General features: G+C 40.3%; 3 protein-coding genes across 6 annotated transcripts in view; 2 read left to right on the top strand and 1 right to left on the bottom strand.

Moving 5' to 3' along the window:
• Positions 1-4,515, top strand: part of LOC133841854 (trichohyalin) — a 68,524-nt gene extending 64,009 nt beyond the window's left edge. Inside the window, exons 6-7 of one of the 2 annotated variants that reach the window (XM_062274629.1) lie at positions 58-306; positions 2,056-4,515. In XM_062274629.1, coding sequence (XP_062130613.1) covers positions 58-306; positions 2,056-3,649 — 1,843 coding nt within the window. In that variant the 3' untranslated portion in view covers positions 3,650-4,515. The remainder of the gene's footprint in view (positions 1-57; positions 307-2,055) is intronic. The other variant, XM_062274630.1, reaches the window with a different exon arrangement.
• On the bottom strand, positions 3-18,482 carry LOC133841857 (HIV Tat-specific factor 1 homolog). Of its 3 annotated transcripts, none has more exons than XM_062274635.1 (8): positions 18,340-18,482; positions 5,816-6,674; positions 5,549-5,751; positions 1,253-1,419; positions 1,001-1,187; positions 803-939; positions 409-747; positions 3-364 (listed from the first exon to the last, which is right to left on the bottom strand). In XM_062274635.1, exons 2-7 carry the CDS (start codon positions 6,660-6,662, stop codon positions 417-419), a joined length of 1,872 nt encoding a protein of 623 aa, XP_062130619.1. In that variant the 5' UTR covers positions 6,663-6,674; positions 18,340-18,482; the 3' UTR covers positions 3-364; positions 409-416. The 3 variants fall into 3 exon arrangements, with proteins under 3 accessions (XP_062130619.1, XP_062130618.1, XP_062130617.1); XM_062274634.1 differs by having other exon boundaries at positions 3-345; positions 5,816-6,696; XM_062274633.1 differs by having other exon boundaries at positions 5,816-6,696.
• On the top strand, positions 13,005-18,525 carry LOC133841853 (uncharacterized). Its single transcript, XM_062274628.1, has 5 exons — positions 13,005-13,438; positions 14,266-14,472; positions 15,428-15,643; positions 15,706-18,300; positions 18,371-18,525. Exons 1-5 carry the CDS (start codon positions 13,300-13,302, stop codon positions 18,523-18,525), a joined length of 3,312 nt encoding a protein of 1,103 aa, XP_062130612.1. The 5' UTR covers positions 13,005-13,299.
• Positions 18,526-19,902: the final 1,377 nt, after the last annotated feature.

Raw genomic sequence — 19,902 nt, forward strand, 5'->3', positions numbered from 1 at the left:
AATTATTTCGCTTTGGGTTTTGGAAATTCTTCTTTAATATGAAAGCAACAATTTTAGCTATGTGCAACTTATCTCCAACAGCAAGTCATTGGACAATAGCTGCGCTGTCTACGATCCGGAAACAAAGTATCGCTGGTCGGCTCGTTCCTGTCCGGACAAGCTGCGTTTCATTTGCCAGCACAAGATGCCCAAAGTAAGCGCGGCGAATCGTGAGAAGATCTACAATCGCTGGAACACAACCTATCCCGGTGCATTGGCCAATGAGGTTGTGCTGGAGGTCATCGATCGTCGCGGCTCGGATCGCAGGTATGAATAACAAAACTTAACAAGCAACTGACACTCCAACTGCAAAAAGGTTTAACAACTAATTAGTTGGGTATAGCATAAGATGAAAGTAGAAGTTCCCACCTTATGCCTTAAGCATCAGTTGCCTGAGGCGTCTCCTCAGCTTCCTGTTTGGTAGCTTCCTGAATTGCTGCTTCTGAGACTTGCTTGACAGCTTCCTGAGACGTCTCTTCAGGCGCTTTCTTGACAGCTTCCTTAGTCGCTTCTTCCGGCACTTTCTTGGCATCTTGAAGCGTTTCTTCAGGAGTTTTCTTGACAGTTTCCTTAGACGCTTCTTCCACTTCTTTTTTGACTGCTTCCTGAAGCGTCTCTTCTGCCTCTTGCTTAGCAGCATCCTCAGCAGCCAGATACTCATCCCACTTGGACAGACGCTCTTGTGCCTCAGCAGCAGATTCATCAATTCTACAAAATAGAATACAATTAGTTATGGCAAAAATTCTCCTCAATGTTTACTCACTTGTATTTAGTTTTGCCATCCCAGTGATCAGCACTCAGCTGTCGCTGTCCAAAATAGCGACCCTGCATCATTTGTATGACCATATCTGCCTCCTCTGGCGACGACATGTTGATCTGTGCCACGCCCTCAGGATGTCGCTGCAGATAGTTGCATTCATTTTAAGTAATTCTATTATTCAATTACTCGATTTCTACTCACATCATATATGACTACTTTGCGCACCGTGCCGCATTTGCCGCACTCTTCGCGCAGATTGTTTTGATACTCTAAGATGAGTTCCACTTCTCGTTCAAACAGCTCAGGCGTAAAGAGATTTTTGATAATAACAGTTTTCTCGTTCTTGGAGCGTTCGCCGCGCATTTTATCTGGACGCCAGTCAAACAATCTGCCAAAGAAGTTCGACAAAATATTAATAATTTAAATAAATTTGTATGGCTCTTAGCTACTCACTTTTCTTTAATTTTCTGCAACTTTTCCTTGTCCTTCTTCTTGCGCTTGGGCTTCAGAGCGGGATTGTATTCGCCACGCATTTGAAACTGTGCGCGCTGCACGCGTATCTTGTGTCCACGCAGCTCGTACTCATCGAGTATCTCCAGCGCCAGATTCACAGATTCCACCTAGAAGAGAAGAAAGCAGGGAAATTGTGTTAGCAACAGAGTTATGGCATTTGAATATTTAATTTAAAAAGTTGTAAATTGTTATTTTAGCCAAAGGATGCACAAAAAAAGTGATATACCCTAAAGCTTAACTTTTCAAATTTCTATAATTGTACGCATTAAATAAATAAATGAATAGTTGCCAATTTGGAAGAAGCATCACTTCGGAGAGTAAATAGTGAGAAAATAATATTAAATGTATTTTAATTTTAGTTTAAAATTCAATTCTCTATATGTAACTTTTGTCTTTAGTTTTTGTGAAGCAGAATAGATTTATAGAACAAGACTGCGAGATACGCGCATTTTCAATAAACCCATATTTCAAAAATATACCGAAAATATACAGTAAAAATACTAAAATATACAGCGAATATGTCGCAAAAATACTGAAACATACCATAAATATTAAATTATGTTGAAAATATACCGCTGAATACTAAACACCCCGAAAATATACCATAAAATACTAAAATATGCCGCAACTAGATTTCAAAATACTAATATACACCGAATATTTACAACAAACTCTTGAACTAAGAGTTGACAGCAAAATATTATATGGACTTGCAATTAATGCCATTGCTTCTCTTTTCGTAGATATCACCGCCGCGTCAAGGCCGAAGGAAGCGATGAGGAAATGACAATTCCCGCTCGCAAGCGTCGTCCCGGCAATCGTCGCTTCCAGCAACGCAATCGCCAGCAGCAGCAGCAGCAACAACAACAACAACAACAACAGCAACCATCGTACCACAACGATGTCAACTATCCGCAAAGACAGCAGCGACCACGCAAGCGTCCACGTGTGAGCACAACGCCCGCTCCCGGAACGCTGATTAACAATGGAAACGATGTGCCATCGACAGCCGGACAACCGTCGCCAACTCCAACGAATCCACAGAAGATGACGGACTACGATCGCAAGTTGCAGCGTCAGCGTGAGAAGGAGCGTCGCAGACAGCAGAAGAGAGCCGAACGTCAGCAGCGCATGCGTCAAGAACGTCGCGAACGTCGTCGCAAGCAGCAGGAGGAGCAAAGCAGACGCAAGCAGCTAGAAGAACAACAGCGCCAGCAGCAACAGCAACAACAACAGCAGCAGCAACAACAACAACACGTGGATACACCGCAACAACATGAGCCACAAAGTGAACCCGAAGCGCTGCGTCAGCGTGCCATCGAGGAGCAGCAGCGACAAGATCGTGAGCAACGTGAACAGCGTGAGCGTCTGGATAAGCAGCAGAAGCAACACCTGAAGGAGCAGCGACAACGTGAGCTGCAGCAACTGCAGCAGCAACACGACGAAGCGGCACGCCAACGCATCGCTGACGACGAAGCACTGCGTCTTCGTCAGGAGCGTCTGCAGAAGCAACGTGAACGCGAGGAGGAGGAACGCCTGGCCCGGGAGGAACAGCAGCGCAAACAGCAGGCGGCGCAGGAGGCCGCGAATCTGGAGTACTCGAAGCAACGTCTCGCCGAGGAGCAGCGTTTGCGCGAAGAGCACGAGGAGCGACTGAAGCAGGCCAAGACCGAGCAGATGCGCAAGCTGCAAGAGGCACACGAAGCCAAGCGACGCGAACAACTGGAAATACAGCAGCAGCTGGAGGAGCAAGAGCGTCAGCGTCAAGAGCAAATTAAGCGTGAACAGGAGGAGGAGGAGAAGCGCCAGGAACTGAAGCGTCTGGAAGAGACGCGTCTCTTCGAGCAGCGTGAACTGGCGCGCCTCCACGAAGAGAACGCTCGCCGCGAGGAGCTGCAGCGTCAACGCGAGGCGGAGATCGAGCAGCGCAAGGCCGAGGAGCGCAAGCTGGCCGAGGAGGAGGAGCGACTGAAGCAGGAGCTGCGCGAGGAGGAGAAGGCGCGCAGTCGCCAGCTGGAGGAGGACATGAAACGTGCCGAGGAGGAGCGCAAGCAGCGCGAAGAGGCCGAGAAAGCAGCGGCTGCTGCGAAAGCCAAGGAGCAGAAGGAAAAGTTCGAGGAGGCCAACAAGATTGAGAACGCTAAGGTGGCCGACAAGCTGCTGGACAAGCGTCGGCAATACGCTTCGCGCATAGCGAAGCTGAGTCCCGAGGATCAGGAGCGTTTCGCTGAGATGCGCAAGATGCGCAAACAGATGAAGGAGAAGCAGCTCAAGCAGCAGCAGCAGAAGAAACTCAAGCGGATAGAGGAGGCCATCAGGCTGAACAACCTGCAGTAAACACACTGAGCCATTACACAAACTAACAAACTAAAGAAAACTACAAAAAAAAAAACCTAAAAAAAAAATACAAAAACGAAAACATATCGTCTACATTTTTGGGAGTCATTTCTTTTTTTCTCTATGTTATCTTTTGTTTTATGCTTTCGAAGAAAAACAAAACAAAACAACACGCAAAAGTATTATTTACAATAATAATAGAAGAAAAAACAACCTATAACGAACATCTTAAACATCGTGCACATTTTTTGCGAAAATATTACGCAGATATTTTCCAACGAAAAATTGAAAGAGTTCCAACTCGCTCCACACACAATGTACAGCTAAACTATATAAAACACAAAAAAGAAAACTAACTAAATATATAATATAAAATATACATTAAAAAGAAAACTAGATGGCCTAGCAAATAGACCCAAAATGTTTCCTTAATCACCAAAATAGCAATTAGCGCAAAGCATTTCAAATAAATACAAATAATAATATTATACACACATTTTTTAACAATTAATATGCACAAAATGGAACACCGAAAAATAAAATAAAAGTTTACTACATTTAATGAACACTCCCCCCTCTCTCCTGCTTTCCCCTCCACTCTCTTCTAAAAAAGGATTCTTCTATCGGCCAAGAAGCAATAAGTTTTAAGATAATAATTATAATACTATGAAAACCTTTTTATAACAAAACAAAAAAAATACTTTAACTATATGCCTAAAAGAAGAGAAGATTAATGCAAAAGGCTAAGCGAAACTATTGTACTAACTAATTAGGTTATATATATTTTATATTTTTAATAATTATTGTATGTTTAAATGTGTAAATTTATTGTATTTTTTAATATGTACCTCAAATGCAAAAACAAATGTAAAACAAAAATGCAAGCAACATTAAGCAAAAAAATCATGATTATTTCAATCCTTAACTGTATTTTTGTTTGTGTTAAATAATAAATAAAATTTACAACAAAACAAACGATGATGAACAAAACTCATTGATATGAAAAAGCAATTTTTTGTAGCCAAGTAAATGCATTTTAAAAAAGAATTACTAAGTAAACAACAAACTAACCAATTTTAAAATATATACATACATATATCATTATTATTATAATTATATATTATTAAATAAACACAGAGGATCCATAATAGTCAGCAGTACTAAGGTGAATATTTATCATTATGAACGCAAAGAGAATACAACACAAAAAAAAACTTATTGATAAATACACAAATAATGAAAAGCAACAAAAAAAAATTATCTATAATATAAATGCAAGCCGATTTAATTTAGATAAAACAAACAAATAAAGTTTTAAACAAAACACTGAGAAAAAAAAAACACAAAATAAAAAGAAAGCGTTTTTTTTGGTTTTAATAAGTGGAGAAGGATTTTTAAAGCGGAAAGTAATTTCAAAGGCACTTAAGAGATCTCAACTAATTTGTATGTTCAAAAAAAACGGAATATTCTTCGAAAACATTAAGGAAAAGATTCCGCAAATTGTGCATCTAATGAAAATGTTCTATAGTATTCTACAATTCGGGTAAGTATTGTGATTATGATAATAAACAGTTCTGATCAAAAAGGACAAAAACAAAAAAACATCATTTATCAAATTGGAAACATTTAGATTGAGGAAAGAATTTTTCAAATGGAAAATAATTAATGGACTAATTTTTATCGACTTTAAAGTCGATAAGTAAATAACACTCAAAGAGACAGAAATAAAACCAATTGAGATCGAAACAGCGAAAGGAACAGAATTAAAACCAAATGAGTATACCAACAAAGAATTAATATGTCAAATTGGAATATTTACATCACAAATTTGAGGATTAGCTACTCTTACTATACATTATAAAACAGATTATGATAATAACTATGGAAGCAACAACTTACTTTGATATAATCACACAGTCCATCTCCCTTGATTTGTCCATCCGCTTCAGTATACAACTTCAGTTTGTACTTTTGTGTCTGAGGATCACGCATCACCATGCCGCACTTGCTCATTAACTCTGCAAACTCCTCCATGTTGATGTCCAAGGGCAGATTGGAGACATACACTTTGGTATTCTGCGATGGATCCATCTCAAACCATTCTAAAAAGAACAAAGTATATTAATAAGTGAAAGAAGGTACAACTTAAAAATAAATTCAACTCACTTCGCGGCTCTTGAGCCTTTCGCTTGCCAGTTGCTGCAGCTGGAACTCCATCTTTGCCAGTTCCAACTGGCGCATTCATTGCAGCCTGAGCTTCGGCTGTCATGCGCTGCAGTTGCTCCTCCTTGCGCTTGGCCTCGGCTGCCTCACGTTCCGCCTTCTCACGCTCCCCTGCGCTGGTGTTGTCAATGAAACCGTAGTTCATTTGATAGCGCGCCATAAAATCATCATCGATCTTGGGAAACCACGCAGATTTGCCGGCATCCCAGAAGAATACCGCACCATCCTTATCCGTATACGTACGATCGCCATTCTCATCAACACCGTAGACCACATCAGACTTTGCCTGCTGTTCCTCTGTCTTCTTGGGCAGCCACTTTTGCTGCTGCTCATCCCATTTGTAGTGCTCCGTTTCGGTGGCATTCCCAGCAGATTGTTTCGGCAGCCACTGCTGCGTATCGTGACACCATTTGTAATGTTCGTTCTCATAGAGATTTCCCGCCGTTGCCGCCTCACTCTCACTCAAAGGTTTCCAATCATTTTTCTCATCGCACCATTTGTACTTTTGCTTTGTGCTGGGATCCGTGTAGATGGCGCCACCATCGGCCGCATAGCTAACGTGCTCCTCGAAAGCCTTGAAATCCTGCTGTGTGGCATCAGCAGCTTTGTTATGTGCGGCGGCATCCGCCAATTTTTCAGGTTCATTTGCCGCTTCCTTTGCTTCGATTTTTTCACTTTCGCTTTCCGACGAAGGAGAGGGATTCTTATCCTTGGACTTTTCCTCGGAAACAGAAGTTTCACTTTCGCCAGCCACTTTCTCTTCTTCCTTGGCTTTGCTTTCGTCGCTCATTGTGTATGCTTTCTGTAATTATATGGCGTTGTGGCTTTTGTGGCCAACGCACAAAAGTAGACTACACTTTTAGTTTGCTGTTGCTAATTTCCAGCTAATTTCATATTTTGCCAGAATTTCCTGCCCACACACACTACACACACACAATTTAAGCATGAAGAAATGGTCAAAATAAATTGGAAAAACGTGCTCATGACGTTGACATTGTGTAGAGCTTCGCATAGAGAAGGGAAAATGGTGGAAAACTAACCAAAATACAGTCAACATTTTTGCACCTTTTTTTGTGTGCCTTTGATTACCATCATTCTTTCTTTTCTGGACTGTGTGTGTGTGGGTCAAGCTGAGGGTTAACCGATAAAATGCAAACGAAATGAAAAGCGCACGAAACTCCCAAAAGCCAGCAAAACAAGCAAGCGAAAAAAAGGCCAACAAATCCCATTTTTATGGGTCGGAGAAACAACGCGACCGAAACAACAAAGCGACAAACGCAACAAAGCGGAACTAAAAGATACTCCTTAAGCGGCTTTGCAACAGACAACGCAAATTGTATAGAATACCCTGTAAATATAATGACTACAATAAGTGAATTACAAAGTTGGCAAAGTCTTAGTAAGAGAAAGTACTAAGAAAGTTTTGAAAAAGTACACTTTAAAATACCCTCTAAAAGGCAGTATTAAAGTAAGTTCTTTTTTTAATATTAATCAAGAGTTAATACTCCCTCTCAACTACTCTAATCTTACAGAGTATCGCAACAACTTGACAGCTGCTGAAGGTCAGGCAAACAATTCTATTTATTTTTCGGGGTCTGGCACTCTGGCTTAACTTACGCCCCAGGAGCCGTTTTCATTTGCCACCTTTAAATCGATTGCTTTGAACCCGCGACAAACGCAAGTTCAATCAACCGGCCAAAAGCCGCAGTTGGCGACAACTTAACTTGACCTAAGACTAAACAGTTTTCTCCAAAAACCATATATATATACCATATATATGTATATATATATTTGTTCGATTGATTTGTCAACTCAATTGGTATTACGACAAATCTTGAGAGTTGCGACAGCTGTTCACGTGCTTTGGGACGCTTTCTACGTCAGCGACTGCTGAAGACACTCAATAGAGTTCAATGTACGGCATGGTAATTATAATATTTTGATACCTGCATTTCCCTATTTATTATACTGTTACGGTATGAGATATTTTGGTATATACTACAGTATTTGGTACATACAGTATATAAAAAAAAAACGAGATGGGTTGGCTAGAGTTCAATCAACTAGGCGAACAAACAAGATGATGGGACACTTTTTTAGGTTCACACAATAAATCAAATGTTATTCTTCATTAGAGAAACAGAAAGAGTAAAGTATTCAACATATTTTCAGAGATATCTACGTGAATATTCTTAATTACATTCTTATTTTTCATTACAGTATATGAGAGAGTGTAGTATGTAGTATATTTTAAAAAATATATAAATATCTTTAAGTGAAAACTAATTCTTTTTCTTTTTAATTAATTATTAGTTGACACTTTTCTTTATTATAGTAAATGAAAGAAAATAGTATAAAGTATATTTTCAGACATATTTGTATAAATATTCTTTATATATTATACTATATGAAATAATATTTATTATTCTAAATGATATTAATATACTATTAAGAGATATCTTTATAAATATTCGTAGTTGTGGAATTTACGTAAGAAACACTTTAAGAACATATACATCGAAGATATTTCTCATCGTCAACTCTAATTTATTTATTCGAAAATAAGCTAAGAAAGGAAAAGATCTAGGCCACAAACAAGCCTCTAAGACTAAAACGAGAATATCGAATATTTCTATTTATAAAAACCTCATCGAATATCGCTTTAAAAGTGTGTTGCACATTTCTGCACAGAACTATAATGCCTTAATACCATTCTCGACCTCTGAGAGCGAGTTCAACGTAACCCGCGAGTAAGTTTTGTGCAAATTTGCATTCGCATAAGATTTGCACTGTTCTTTGTTTTCTTTTTTTTTTTTGTCGAGGGTGCTGCCTTTGGGAACTGCAGTAACTGGCACATTGTCCGACCGTCGACAGTCGGCACACATATCGAATACTGGTGGCATGCAACAGCAATAGCAACAACAATAGCAGCAACAACAACAGTGTAAAGAGGTAGGCAGTCAGAGCCATTAAACTGACACCACCTTCGACTCTGGCCATGGCTGCAGTCAGTTGGTTGCAAGTCGCAAGTGGAGAGTTGCAGAGAGGTTAACACACAAAGTCGTTGGACGACACTCATAAATTACACAGACAGGCGAACATTCGTTATGGACTCGAGTATTCATAGTTGAGCACTCGTTGTATTCACTCTATGCACATTTGTGAGTAGCCTGCGCCTTCGTGTTCTCAACTCAACTCAACTCAAATGTGGGCGCAGCAGTCATATGATATAGTTCAGGTTTTCCCCATTGGCATATAGATCATAAATACAGCTCAAGAGATAAACATGTTTGCAGAGGATTTTACAACGAATAACATATATGTTATGGGTATGATATGAATATGCACAAAGTGTAAGTAAAAATTGGGTTTAAAAATATGAAAGTTACATATAAACTTTCGCTGGAGATTAATGAATTAAATTTTTAAAGGCAAGTCGATACATTTTTTGTATTGCACTATAATCAAGAACATAGTTAAGAATAAATAGAACTTTTCTACATTTCCTATTGATTACAAATAGAGCCCAGGCAAGAAATGTCCGTGAAGAGGATTTCAAAACGAATTTTATGGGCAAAAATATGAACAAAGTTAAAAAGATCTTGTAGCATTATTTAGTTAAAAAAAAATGATGCTAAATTTCAACTATGTAGCCAGAGATTTGGAAATATCTTCATAAAAGCGAATTCTATCTATCGTTGCAATGAAGTAAGATCAAGAAACTTTGTATGAAGCAGAAATTATTGTTTTGGCTGAGCACGTAGTATACGAGGGTGGGCTGATAAATAGTCGGCCTAACAAAGAAAAAAAATTTTTAAAAATTCGTAAGTATTTTATTCGATTAGTGTTTTCTATCAGCCGATAACTGTGAAAGTTTCATGCGGTTTTATCAACACTGGTAATTTTGGCGGGACTTTTAGCGCATTCACTTTTGCATTGTCGTCAACATGAATAAAATCGAATATCGTGCTGTCATAAGATTTCTGTTTTTAAAAGAGAAATCCAACGACGATATTAAAAAATGAGTTAGACAAAGTTTATAAGAATTTAGCTCCATCGTTGTCAACTATAAAATATTGGACTGCTGAATTTAAACGCGGGCGGACAAGCATTTTTGACGATGATCGCCCGGGTCGTCCCAGAGAGGTGACAACACCAGAAATTGTGGATAAAGTCCATGGAATGATATTGGATGATCGCCGAATCAAGCTGCGAGAGATTGCAAATGCTCTAAACATTTCTCGGGAACGCGTTGGAAACATCTTACGCGAATTTTTACACATGAGTAAGCTTTCGTCAAGATGGGTGCCGCGATTGCTCACAATGGAAAATAAGCGCAACCGCTTGCACATTGCGAAGGAGAGTTTGGCATTGCTTAACGCAAACAAACACGAATTTTTTCGTCGTTTTGTGACTGTTGACGAAACCTGGATTCATCACCATACACCAGAGAGTAAGGAACAGTCAAAGCAATGGATTTCCACTGGAGAAACGGCACCGAAAAGGCAAAGATCGGTTTGTCGGCCAACAAGGTGATGGCAACGGTTTTCTGGGATGCCCGAGGTGTAATTCATGTGGATTATCTGGAAAAGGCAGAACAATTACGGGAGAATACTATTCCAATCTCTTGGGACGATTTGATTCGGAGCTGAAGAAAAAAAGGCCGCACATGGCGAAGAAAAAAGTTTTGTTTCACCAGGGCAATGCTCCCGCTCACAAGAGCGTTGTCGCCATGTCGAAATTGTGTGAATTGCACTACGAAATTCTACCCCATCCACCCTATTCTCCAGATTTAGCACCCTGTGACTATTATTTATTTCCAAACTTAAAAAAATGGCTTGGGGGTAAGAGATTTCATTCAAATGAACAGGTAATCTGTGAAACAAACGCCTATTTTGAGGACCTGGACAAATCCTATTTTATGGAAGGTATTGGGAAACTGGAGGATCGGTGGTCCAAGTGCATACGTCTAAAAGGAGATTATGTTGAGAAATAAAAAAGCAAAATTTAAAAAAAACGTATTTTCTTTGTAAGGCCGAATATTTATCAGCCCACCCTCGTAGAAGTTGTATTAAAACAACATAATAATAATTGTAATAATTTTCGACAGCTTTGCAAACTTAAAGCCCATTTTAAACAGGTTTTAAACGATCTACAATCATTTTTTATAGACTAACGAAGTTTGAAATATTAGCCCATTTTATTACATTTTAATTCGCATTCGAACTCAATAAAATGTAACACAAATGGAATATGTTAAATTTAAATGATATTCTTTTTGGTATTAAGTTCAATTCATACTAAGCTACATTAAAATGTAATCTTCATAAATCAGTTCAACTTATAATTCTAGAAAAGTAATTTAATCTTCAAACGAATATAAGAAGTTCACATTTGTTAAACAAAGAACAAGTTAAACTTAGTATAAAATATCACTTGTTGGACTAGATTTCAAAGCACTCAATTAATTTGACTTTGGTCTTGAAATTAGATTAATCTTTTATTGAAACAAGTTTTTAATTCACCAATTCAAATACGCAAAATATATGGAAATATAAATTTAGAGTTATAAATTAAGCAATTTAATCAAAATTGGGTCAAACTATAACAAATACTTTTGTGTAAAGGCTAAACTTTCGCTGATTCATTCACTAGTCACATTAAGTTTAAATTCTTAAAGCACTTGAAGGGAATTTCCTAATAAATTATTACCTATGTATGTATATATATACTTAACATATTTACTTTTCCGATTGTGAAAATTCAACTGGTCATCACAGCTGCTTCTCTTGGTAATCAGACAGAAAAAAGTGGCGCAAAAGTAATAATAATATAATTGCATAAGAATTGAATGGAATTTTCTCAAGATGGCGCAAGAAATCAATTAATTGACGCAAATTGTCTGCGAAAAAATGCAAGTGTGAGTTTAGCTAAAGCTAACTAAAGCCAGCAGCAGTTGTGGAATTAATCATTTTACGAGGCGCCATAAAAAAAAACCGGGTGGCAATCGCCTCGTTTTTGGGGCAGTCTACATACAAAGTAAAACGAATTAATTAAGTTTTAGTGCAGAAATCTGCGAAGCAACGAAATTGCAGAGCTAGTTATGCAAATGTCAACAGGTCAAAGGGCGTGACACGCCCAATGCCTGCCACTTCACTCCCCCATCATTCCGTCAGTCAGTCACTCAGTCAGCAGTTGAACATATTTCATTTTATTTTTAACATTCGAGCTGAAGATTTGCGCGCATTACACTACACACAAAATGCCATTAATACCGACCAAGTTTGAGGCCATAACCCAAAAAAAAGTAAGAAAGCTATAGTTGAGTGTGCTCGACTGTAAGATACCCGCTATCCTTTTTTCAATTAAACCACATTCTAAAAGTAATCCAAATTAATATACCGAAAAAATACTAAAACATATACTGTATTTGGTATATTTATTCAAAATATACCATAGAGTACAAAATATACTTTAATGTACCCAATATTCATTTTCAAGTAAGCCATATTCTATAAATAATCCAAATTAATATACCGAAAAAATATTAAAATATACCATAGACTATATTTGGTATACGACATAGTACTACATTCAACATATACCATACGCTATAGTTGGTATAGCGACATTTAAAATATATCATAAAGAAACAAAATATACCATAGAGTCGAAAATATACCAGATTATCAAATAAAGCAAAAATAACAATAGCGAAGATACCTCCTTCGGCTTACTACATACCTTGTTATAATACCCTTCTACCCTACGGTTAGCGGGTATAAAAACACCTTAGCGGGGTGTAAAAGAAGTATTCGAATAACTTAACTAAACCTGTCTGGGGTGTAGTGTAGTGACTCACTAGTGTATCGAGGCCTCTAATGAGGCACAGCACAAAAGTGGCGACCAGGCGCACAGCACATGAACACATTTTCGTAGCATATTTATGGGGGCAACGAAAGTCGAGTCAGTCAGCGAGTCGCTTAGCCAAAAGGGGGAAAAGTTAAACCAGTATATATATAAATGTATGAGTATGTGTGTGTGTGTATTGGTATGCGAGTCCTGTTGGCTAGTTGCTAGCACTATTAGCCGGACTAACTGGCTAGCTTGACCAGTACGAGACGAAACGTTCAACTGACCGCAAGTGCAACACGGATTGCAAAAGTGTTTTTCTGTGGCCCGGCTGCCCTCGGGTGAAATTCTTCTTTCAGTTTCGAGCACGCAATTATCCAAATGCCATTGTTGTGTCTAAGTTGTTGTTGCTGGTGTGGTGATAAAAATTTTAAATGAGCTTTTGCAGCCGGCAAAAAAAAAAAAAAACTATGCAAATCGATAGAAAGAAAAACTACACCAAATAAATAGTGCAAAATAAACATTAAGAAATACAAACTCTTCTTCAATATATACATATCGGTGTATATAGAGATATGGATATACCGAGCAGCGGCGCTATATTTACGCTGGGCAAGTCCCATTTGGCGGAGAATACACAAAGCTATTTCTACATCAAGAACGATCCGGTCAAACGTTTGATATCCGGTCCGCATCAGAGTGCGGTTATATGCGGTAAATGGCCAAGACACAATTGACCCTATTACGACCCAAAAGCAGTTAACCAGACTGTCCGCCTGTCTATCCATCAACAAGAGAGAGAGAGAGACAGAGGGAGAGAAAGAGACTTTCCTTTGTGGTCAAATCGTCGTCGTCGTCGACGTCGTTGCCTTGCCCCTTGTCTTTTGCGGTGTCTGTGGCACCTTTGAGTCGAGTCGCGTTGGGAATGTTGCATGTTAGCTGCAATTTGCTTTAAATAATAATCACACACAGCGCACTTTCACTTTTACGAACTCAAGACGGCAACACGATCCTTAAGCTGGCCATTCAATTAGCCAATATTACATAATCCACTTTAAATCACAGCAAAAATTGGCTTTCAAATGCGAGTACAACCAAAAATATCAAAATAGAAATAGAAATAAAACCCAATAGCAATATAGAAGGCGCCTAATGAGGTCAGCTAAGCCAGACGAAAGCGAAGGGAATTGGCGGGGGGAGGGTGTTACCAAAATATGGGACACACTCACGAAGCGATTGTAAAGGAAATCAAGTATACGTCAAGTAAACCAAAACTAAAACCCAAAAGAACCGAACCGAACTAAACTGAACTGAACTCAACTGAAACCGAAGCGCGTTCGTAATTGAAACGTAAAGCGGGTCAACTGTCGCTTTTTGACGGCTGTTTGGAGCAGTTAGTACAAATTCGGGGATTGGCAGTAGCTCACACACTTACACACACACACTAACATACACGCACACAATCAATAAAAGTCACAAGTTGAAGCAACAATAAAATTGGTTAAAGTTTTATGTCCAACAAATGTTCTTATCAATTTCAGAATCAGGACGTCTTTTTGTTTGGGGCGAGAATCACTATGGCCAACTCGGCATTGGCGGCCACAGCAACAAAGCTAACAACAACAACAACAGCAGCAACAACAATGGAGATATTGTTAGCAAACCAACTTGCGTTAAATCGCTTAAAACTCTCGGATTGAAGATAAACGATGCCGCCTTTGGCAGCAATTGGGCGGTGATAATGACACGTGAGTAGCTAAAAGAGATATGAAAAGGGAAGTAACGGAAGAGCAGAGATGTGAAGAGATAAAAGGACATAAAATAAAATATGTAAAATGCTTAAGAAAAATAAATCATAGACAATGACAACTGAGGAACAAAATAACAAATAAGTTTTAAAAAAAAGGGCAAATTGAAAGAGAAAAGCCAAGAAGATTAATAGAAAAATAGTAAAAAGAGCTGAATGTTAAAAACATGAACATTCAAGCAAAATTAAAACAATAGCAACAAAAAGAAGAAACACAATGAAAACTTGATTTTCATTTTCCTTCGTTGTGAAAATATTGCCCCCTTGGAAACGAAATTAGGAAGTTTATATTTAAGTGAAGAAAGAGAAGTTTGAAAGAATAGTAGAAAAAATTGGTCAACATTAAAAGTAAAAATTAATGATGCACAGCAAAAAACGAAACAATAAAATGTTTATAGTACGATGATAAATTAAAAAATAGATTAGAAAAGACACAATAAATAAAAATCGAGCCGAATAAATGGATAAAAATTCAGAAAAAGAGTGCAAACAAAAAAGTAGAAGCGCAAAGTACACAAATTTATAAGAAAGAAATATTATGGATGAGGCATAATAAAGTATAGCAAGATATTAATATAATAGAAGTTAAAAAAGTTAATATAATAGAAGTTAAATAAAAAAGAGAACTGGCAGAATAAACTAAAAATAGGGAAAAACATGAGTTCGCGTAAATTGGATATAATAATTCATCCGGATATTTCTGCTCACAAAAGAAATTAAATTAAAAAAAGGAACTAAAAGAGAGTCTTTAGTAAAATAGTATACGTGGAAATAATCCATAGGACTTTAAACTGAAATGAAGTCAAAGAAACAATATCTAATAACACAATCTGAACATGCAATATAATAGGATATATTCTCCAACAAGATCCTGATTTATTCCCTTTCCTGTTTAGTCTCCAATGAAGTGTTCTTTACGGGTCGCAACATCTTTCCCATGGACACGCATGTGGCTCAGCACTTTATCGATGCCATCGTAGAGGAGCAGCCTTGTGCAATCATACGCAAACCATTTCGCCTCGAAGAGTTCGACGATTATCTATCAAAGAACGAGGAGACGGACAACTTTATAGCCATCCAGGCGGGCAACGAACACTTTGTGGTGCTGACCAGTGAGTAACCAAATTACACACTCAAATCTCCATCTCTAGTTCCTCTCTTCAATTATCTATAGCCAAGGGTCGCCTGATTGGCTGTGGCTCGAATGCGCAACAGCAACTGGGAGATCTCGAGTCGGACTATGATGGACATCCCGTGGAGATTTGTCTGGACGCAGCAGTGCAGCAATTTGCCTGCGGCCCCGAATCCACTTTAGTGTTAACAGCCACCGGGAATCTATTTCTAACCGGACGTCTCAACGAATTCGTTTTTCCCAAATTCACAGAGTTGCAAAAGAATTTGGCGCAACAGGAACGCATCATTTTCATGCACATCTCGAAGGCCAGCGAGATCTTCATCGTGACCAATGTGGGCAGCATTTATCGCAGCTTCGAGTCGATGCGAAACAAGAGTTTGGTCTTTCAGCGTTTCTACGATTACGACAGCGAGGAAAATGGTCCCATTTGGAAGCTACTCAAAGGATTTTCCTTCTACGCAGTGTTGAGTAAGGCGAATAAATTCTTTACCACCTTCTCGGAGAGTGGACACCATCTGAAGACCTTTCGTGAGATCTCCAAATTCAAGAATCTGCGACTACTCGACATTGCTGTCGGGGATCAGCACATTTTGGTGCAGGGTTTACCCCGATCCTCGACGGTGTCGGCTTCAACGGGTGCAGCTGCTGCCGAGGCACACAGCTACATGAGTCGCAGCTTTGTGCTGCAGCCCAAGGAGCAGCTCAATGGCAACGCGGAGCAGCGCAGCACCAGCGGCAGAAGTTTGACCAAGCAAAAGGCGTTGGAAACTGAATCGGAAATGGATACGGAACAAGGCGTAGGCGGTAGTGCAATGGGCGCTAGTGTGGCAGCAATGGCAACGGGAGTGGCCACTTTGGAGGCAGTGAAACATCTGAGCAAGGAGGATGCGAAGTCAGAAACTGTGGAGCAGGCAGCGGAAAAGGCAATTGAGAGCAATGGCAACGTGCCGGAGGCGTCTAAAGAGGCTGAGATCAATGGCAATGTGATGGATGAGGCAAAGGCAGAAGAGCAGCAGATGGAAGCAGCAAAGGAAGAGCCGAAAGAAACAAGTGAGGAACAAATAGATACAGCAAAAGAACAGCAAGTAGAGGCATCAAAGGAGGACCAGATACAAGCAGTAAAGGAGGAGCAAGTGGACACAGCGAAACCAGAGCAAGCAGCATCCCAAGTAGAAGCAGTCACAAGCACAGAAAGTCCCCAAAAAGAAGAAGCGAAGGAAACGGATAAAGAGGACAACTTGGAGCAACAGCACCCGGAGCCAACGGCGCCTTTGGAAAGTCCACTAAAAGAAGTCGCCACCAGCGTCGCAACAATGGAATCGATAGCCAAGCTACCAACGCCGCCAGCAGAGTCGCCTTCTCCACAGAAATCCATTGCATCCCTGAGCAAGGAACAGCTATCAATGCCTAACAGTAGCAGCAGCAGCCAAGAGAAGGAGGAGCACAAGCTGCGTCCTCGTACACCGTATCCCGACAGCAGCGATGCAGCGAGCACGCCACAAACCATCAAGAAGACGCCGCAACGCAACTTCTCCTACGAGGCGGCGATGGCGCACGATGAGATCGAGAAAACATCGCCTGAATTAGTCGATAGCTTGGATACAGTGGTGGAGCAACCTTTGGCCGAAAGTCTACACCATGCACATATTAAGATCTCTACGCCTACGCCACCCACCGAGGAGGATGAGCAGCTGGCGGTGGAAATAACAACCACCGAGGATGCCGAGGACAGCAGCAAAGTGGTCAACGAAATTAGATTCATCAACAATGGCGTCGATGTGACGGAAAATGTTGCCGAGCAAATGCCAGACACTCCGCTAGGTGACTCCCTGGAAGAACTGGAGGAATCAGAGAGCGAGCAGCTGGTGGAGAAAATGGACAAAGCCAACGAAAGCGTTGGCAGTGCCATTGAAACCAAGCTAGTCGAGACACGCGATGCCATGCGCAAAGCTGTGGGAGCTGCAGGCGAACGTATGGCGACGGGAGCACGCGATGCTGTCGCTGCAGCGAGCAATGGAGCACAGCGAATGGCGGATGGCGCCAGAGATGCAGTTGATGCGGCTGGCAAAAGGGCGCAGCTTATGGCCAGCGATGCTCGGCAATCCATGGAACAGGCGGGCAGCAATGCAGCTAAGGCGGCTGCCAACACCAAAGAATCCATGGGCCGAGCCATGGACTCGATGACCAATAAGATATCGCATGAAGTTCAAGGCGCCAAGGAGAACATTTCATCGTTGTTTCAAATCAAGGCGGCCAAGGAGATGCATACGCCCACCACGACGCCCAATGAGGAGCCGCGACCCAGCAGCAGCTCCGTGGAGGAGGAGGATGAACGCACGACAGCATCGGTGAACTCCAATCATCATTCCGCCAGCAATAATGGCAACAATGGCATCAACGAATTTGAGACCCAGGTCGAGGATCAATTCGATGCGGTGGTGGAGCGTGGCAAGAAGGCCATGCAGGAGGAGTTGCGTGCCTTGGAGGAGCAACGTTCCAATTCCCATATCAATCTCAGCAACAGCAAAAAATCCGACGAGCGTCGACAGAGTAGCGACAGCAAGGGATTCGTGCAGCAGTTCTTGGATGGCATGCGACTCTCATGTCGCAACGAGAAGGCCGTGCAAATTGAGGGTTAGTATAAGCGATAAACAAATCATTTAATTAACTCACCTGTAAACGTTTGTTTTGTTTTTGCCGGCAGATGAAGCGCCGTCGCAGTCGCAGTCGACGTCACAGCCGCCGCCACACTACAGCAGCAACAACAAAGTCAACAGCGAGCTAAGCCTGCAGAATGGCCAAAATGCTGGTACTGCTGCTAATGCACAGCAGTCGTCGCGCGTCTGCACTATTTTATAAAAACCACACACTCTAATTTAAAAGTCAGCAGAGCAGCACTTTTGTAAACAAAATTGCATTTGATTCAAACAAATAAAAACATGCAGTTTCAATTTCGCATTGCAAATGCTGGTTTTACTCCAACGTCTATCGATATTTCATCGCCAGCATCGATTGGCGGTGTAACGTTTACGTGTGAATGGCCACCTATGTGTTGATTCGTTCTAGCGATGAGCAAAAGCTGACACGATATGTGTTCATGCTATAGTCTACAATAGCAACGAAAATTAAATTTGTTTGATTTGTGGCCTACAATGAAACAAATGTGTCGAAATACTCGAATTTTTTTAATTTATACAATACAAAGAGTGCACGGTATTACCAATAGCTACCAACAAGTTATCCGATGTAAGGCACCTGTGAGCAGTCGCAGGTAAGCGCAAAAAGACCATCCCTGAATTGCACCAGTTCAACACTGGCCACTTGTACCAGTTCTTTCGCGTCTATTTGGTACGCAAACAGTAAAAGCAAAAAAAAGAAGAAAATACAATACAAATTTTTACTATTTTTCTACGTTTTATAAATGAATACACAACAATAAAAAATGCTTTAAAGCATAGTTGCAATTGAATTCATAACAAAACGTATGCTTGCTGCCCATTTGCCTGGCGCCCGCGAAAAATCCCAATCAGAAAAACCTGAAAGGCCAACAGCGCCAGCACAAAATGGAAAGGTAGGTCAAAGAAGTGTGAGCTGAGCGCGCCCAGCGCGCATAGAGCACCGTGTATAGAGTGTGTACATGCTCGAAACACACAAAAGTGTACGACTGCTGTGTATTATTAGTGTTATTAAACATGTGAAAAATAGTGAAAATTTCAATTGGCCCATAACCTCAAAAGAGTTTTTTTGGTTTTCGCTGCTGCTGTTATAATGTGAGAGCTATGTGTGTGCGTGTGTGTGTTTTGATATGTTTGTATGCGTATACATATACTATGTGTGTACGTGTGTTGTTGCTATATGTGTGAGTGTGTGTCCGAGTGGCGCGTTGTGAAGACGTCGACGTCGTCGACTGAAAGTGGTTGTGTCGTTTGTCGATGATAGAGGGGGGTAAGGCAGCGAGTAGCAGCAGCAGCGACAAGGTGAGAAGCGCGAACGTGAACGACAAGATCGAATGTGGAAAAACTACTTTAAAGTGGATTTTTAAAAAAGGGAAAAATTGAACACGGATATTTCCAATAGCCGCCAAAAACACCCATACATGTACACACGAAAAAGGGATAGCAAAAGGATTAGAAGCTTTCGCTGTCATATAAAAATCGAATCGAGTAACGTTCATGATGATGAAAAACACATGTAATTCGCGAGAAAGTAACACGCTGTCAGTTCGCCCCAAAACAT

The sequence above is a fragment of the Drosophila sulfurigaster genome, chromosome 3 (assembly GCF_023558435.1).
Source record: "Drosophila sulfurigaster albostrigata strain 15112-1811.04 chromosome 3, ASM2355843v2, whole genome shotgun sequence".
Lineage (NCBI taxonomy): Eukaryota > Metazoa > Arthropoda > Insecta > Diptera > Drosophilidae > Drosophila > Drosophila sulfurigaster.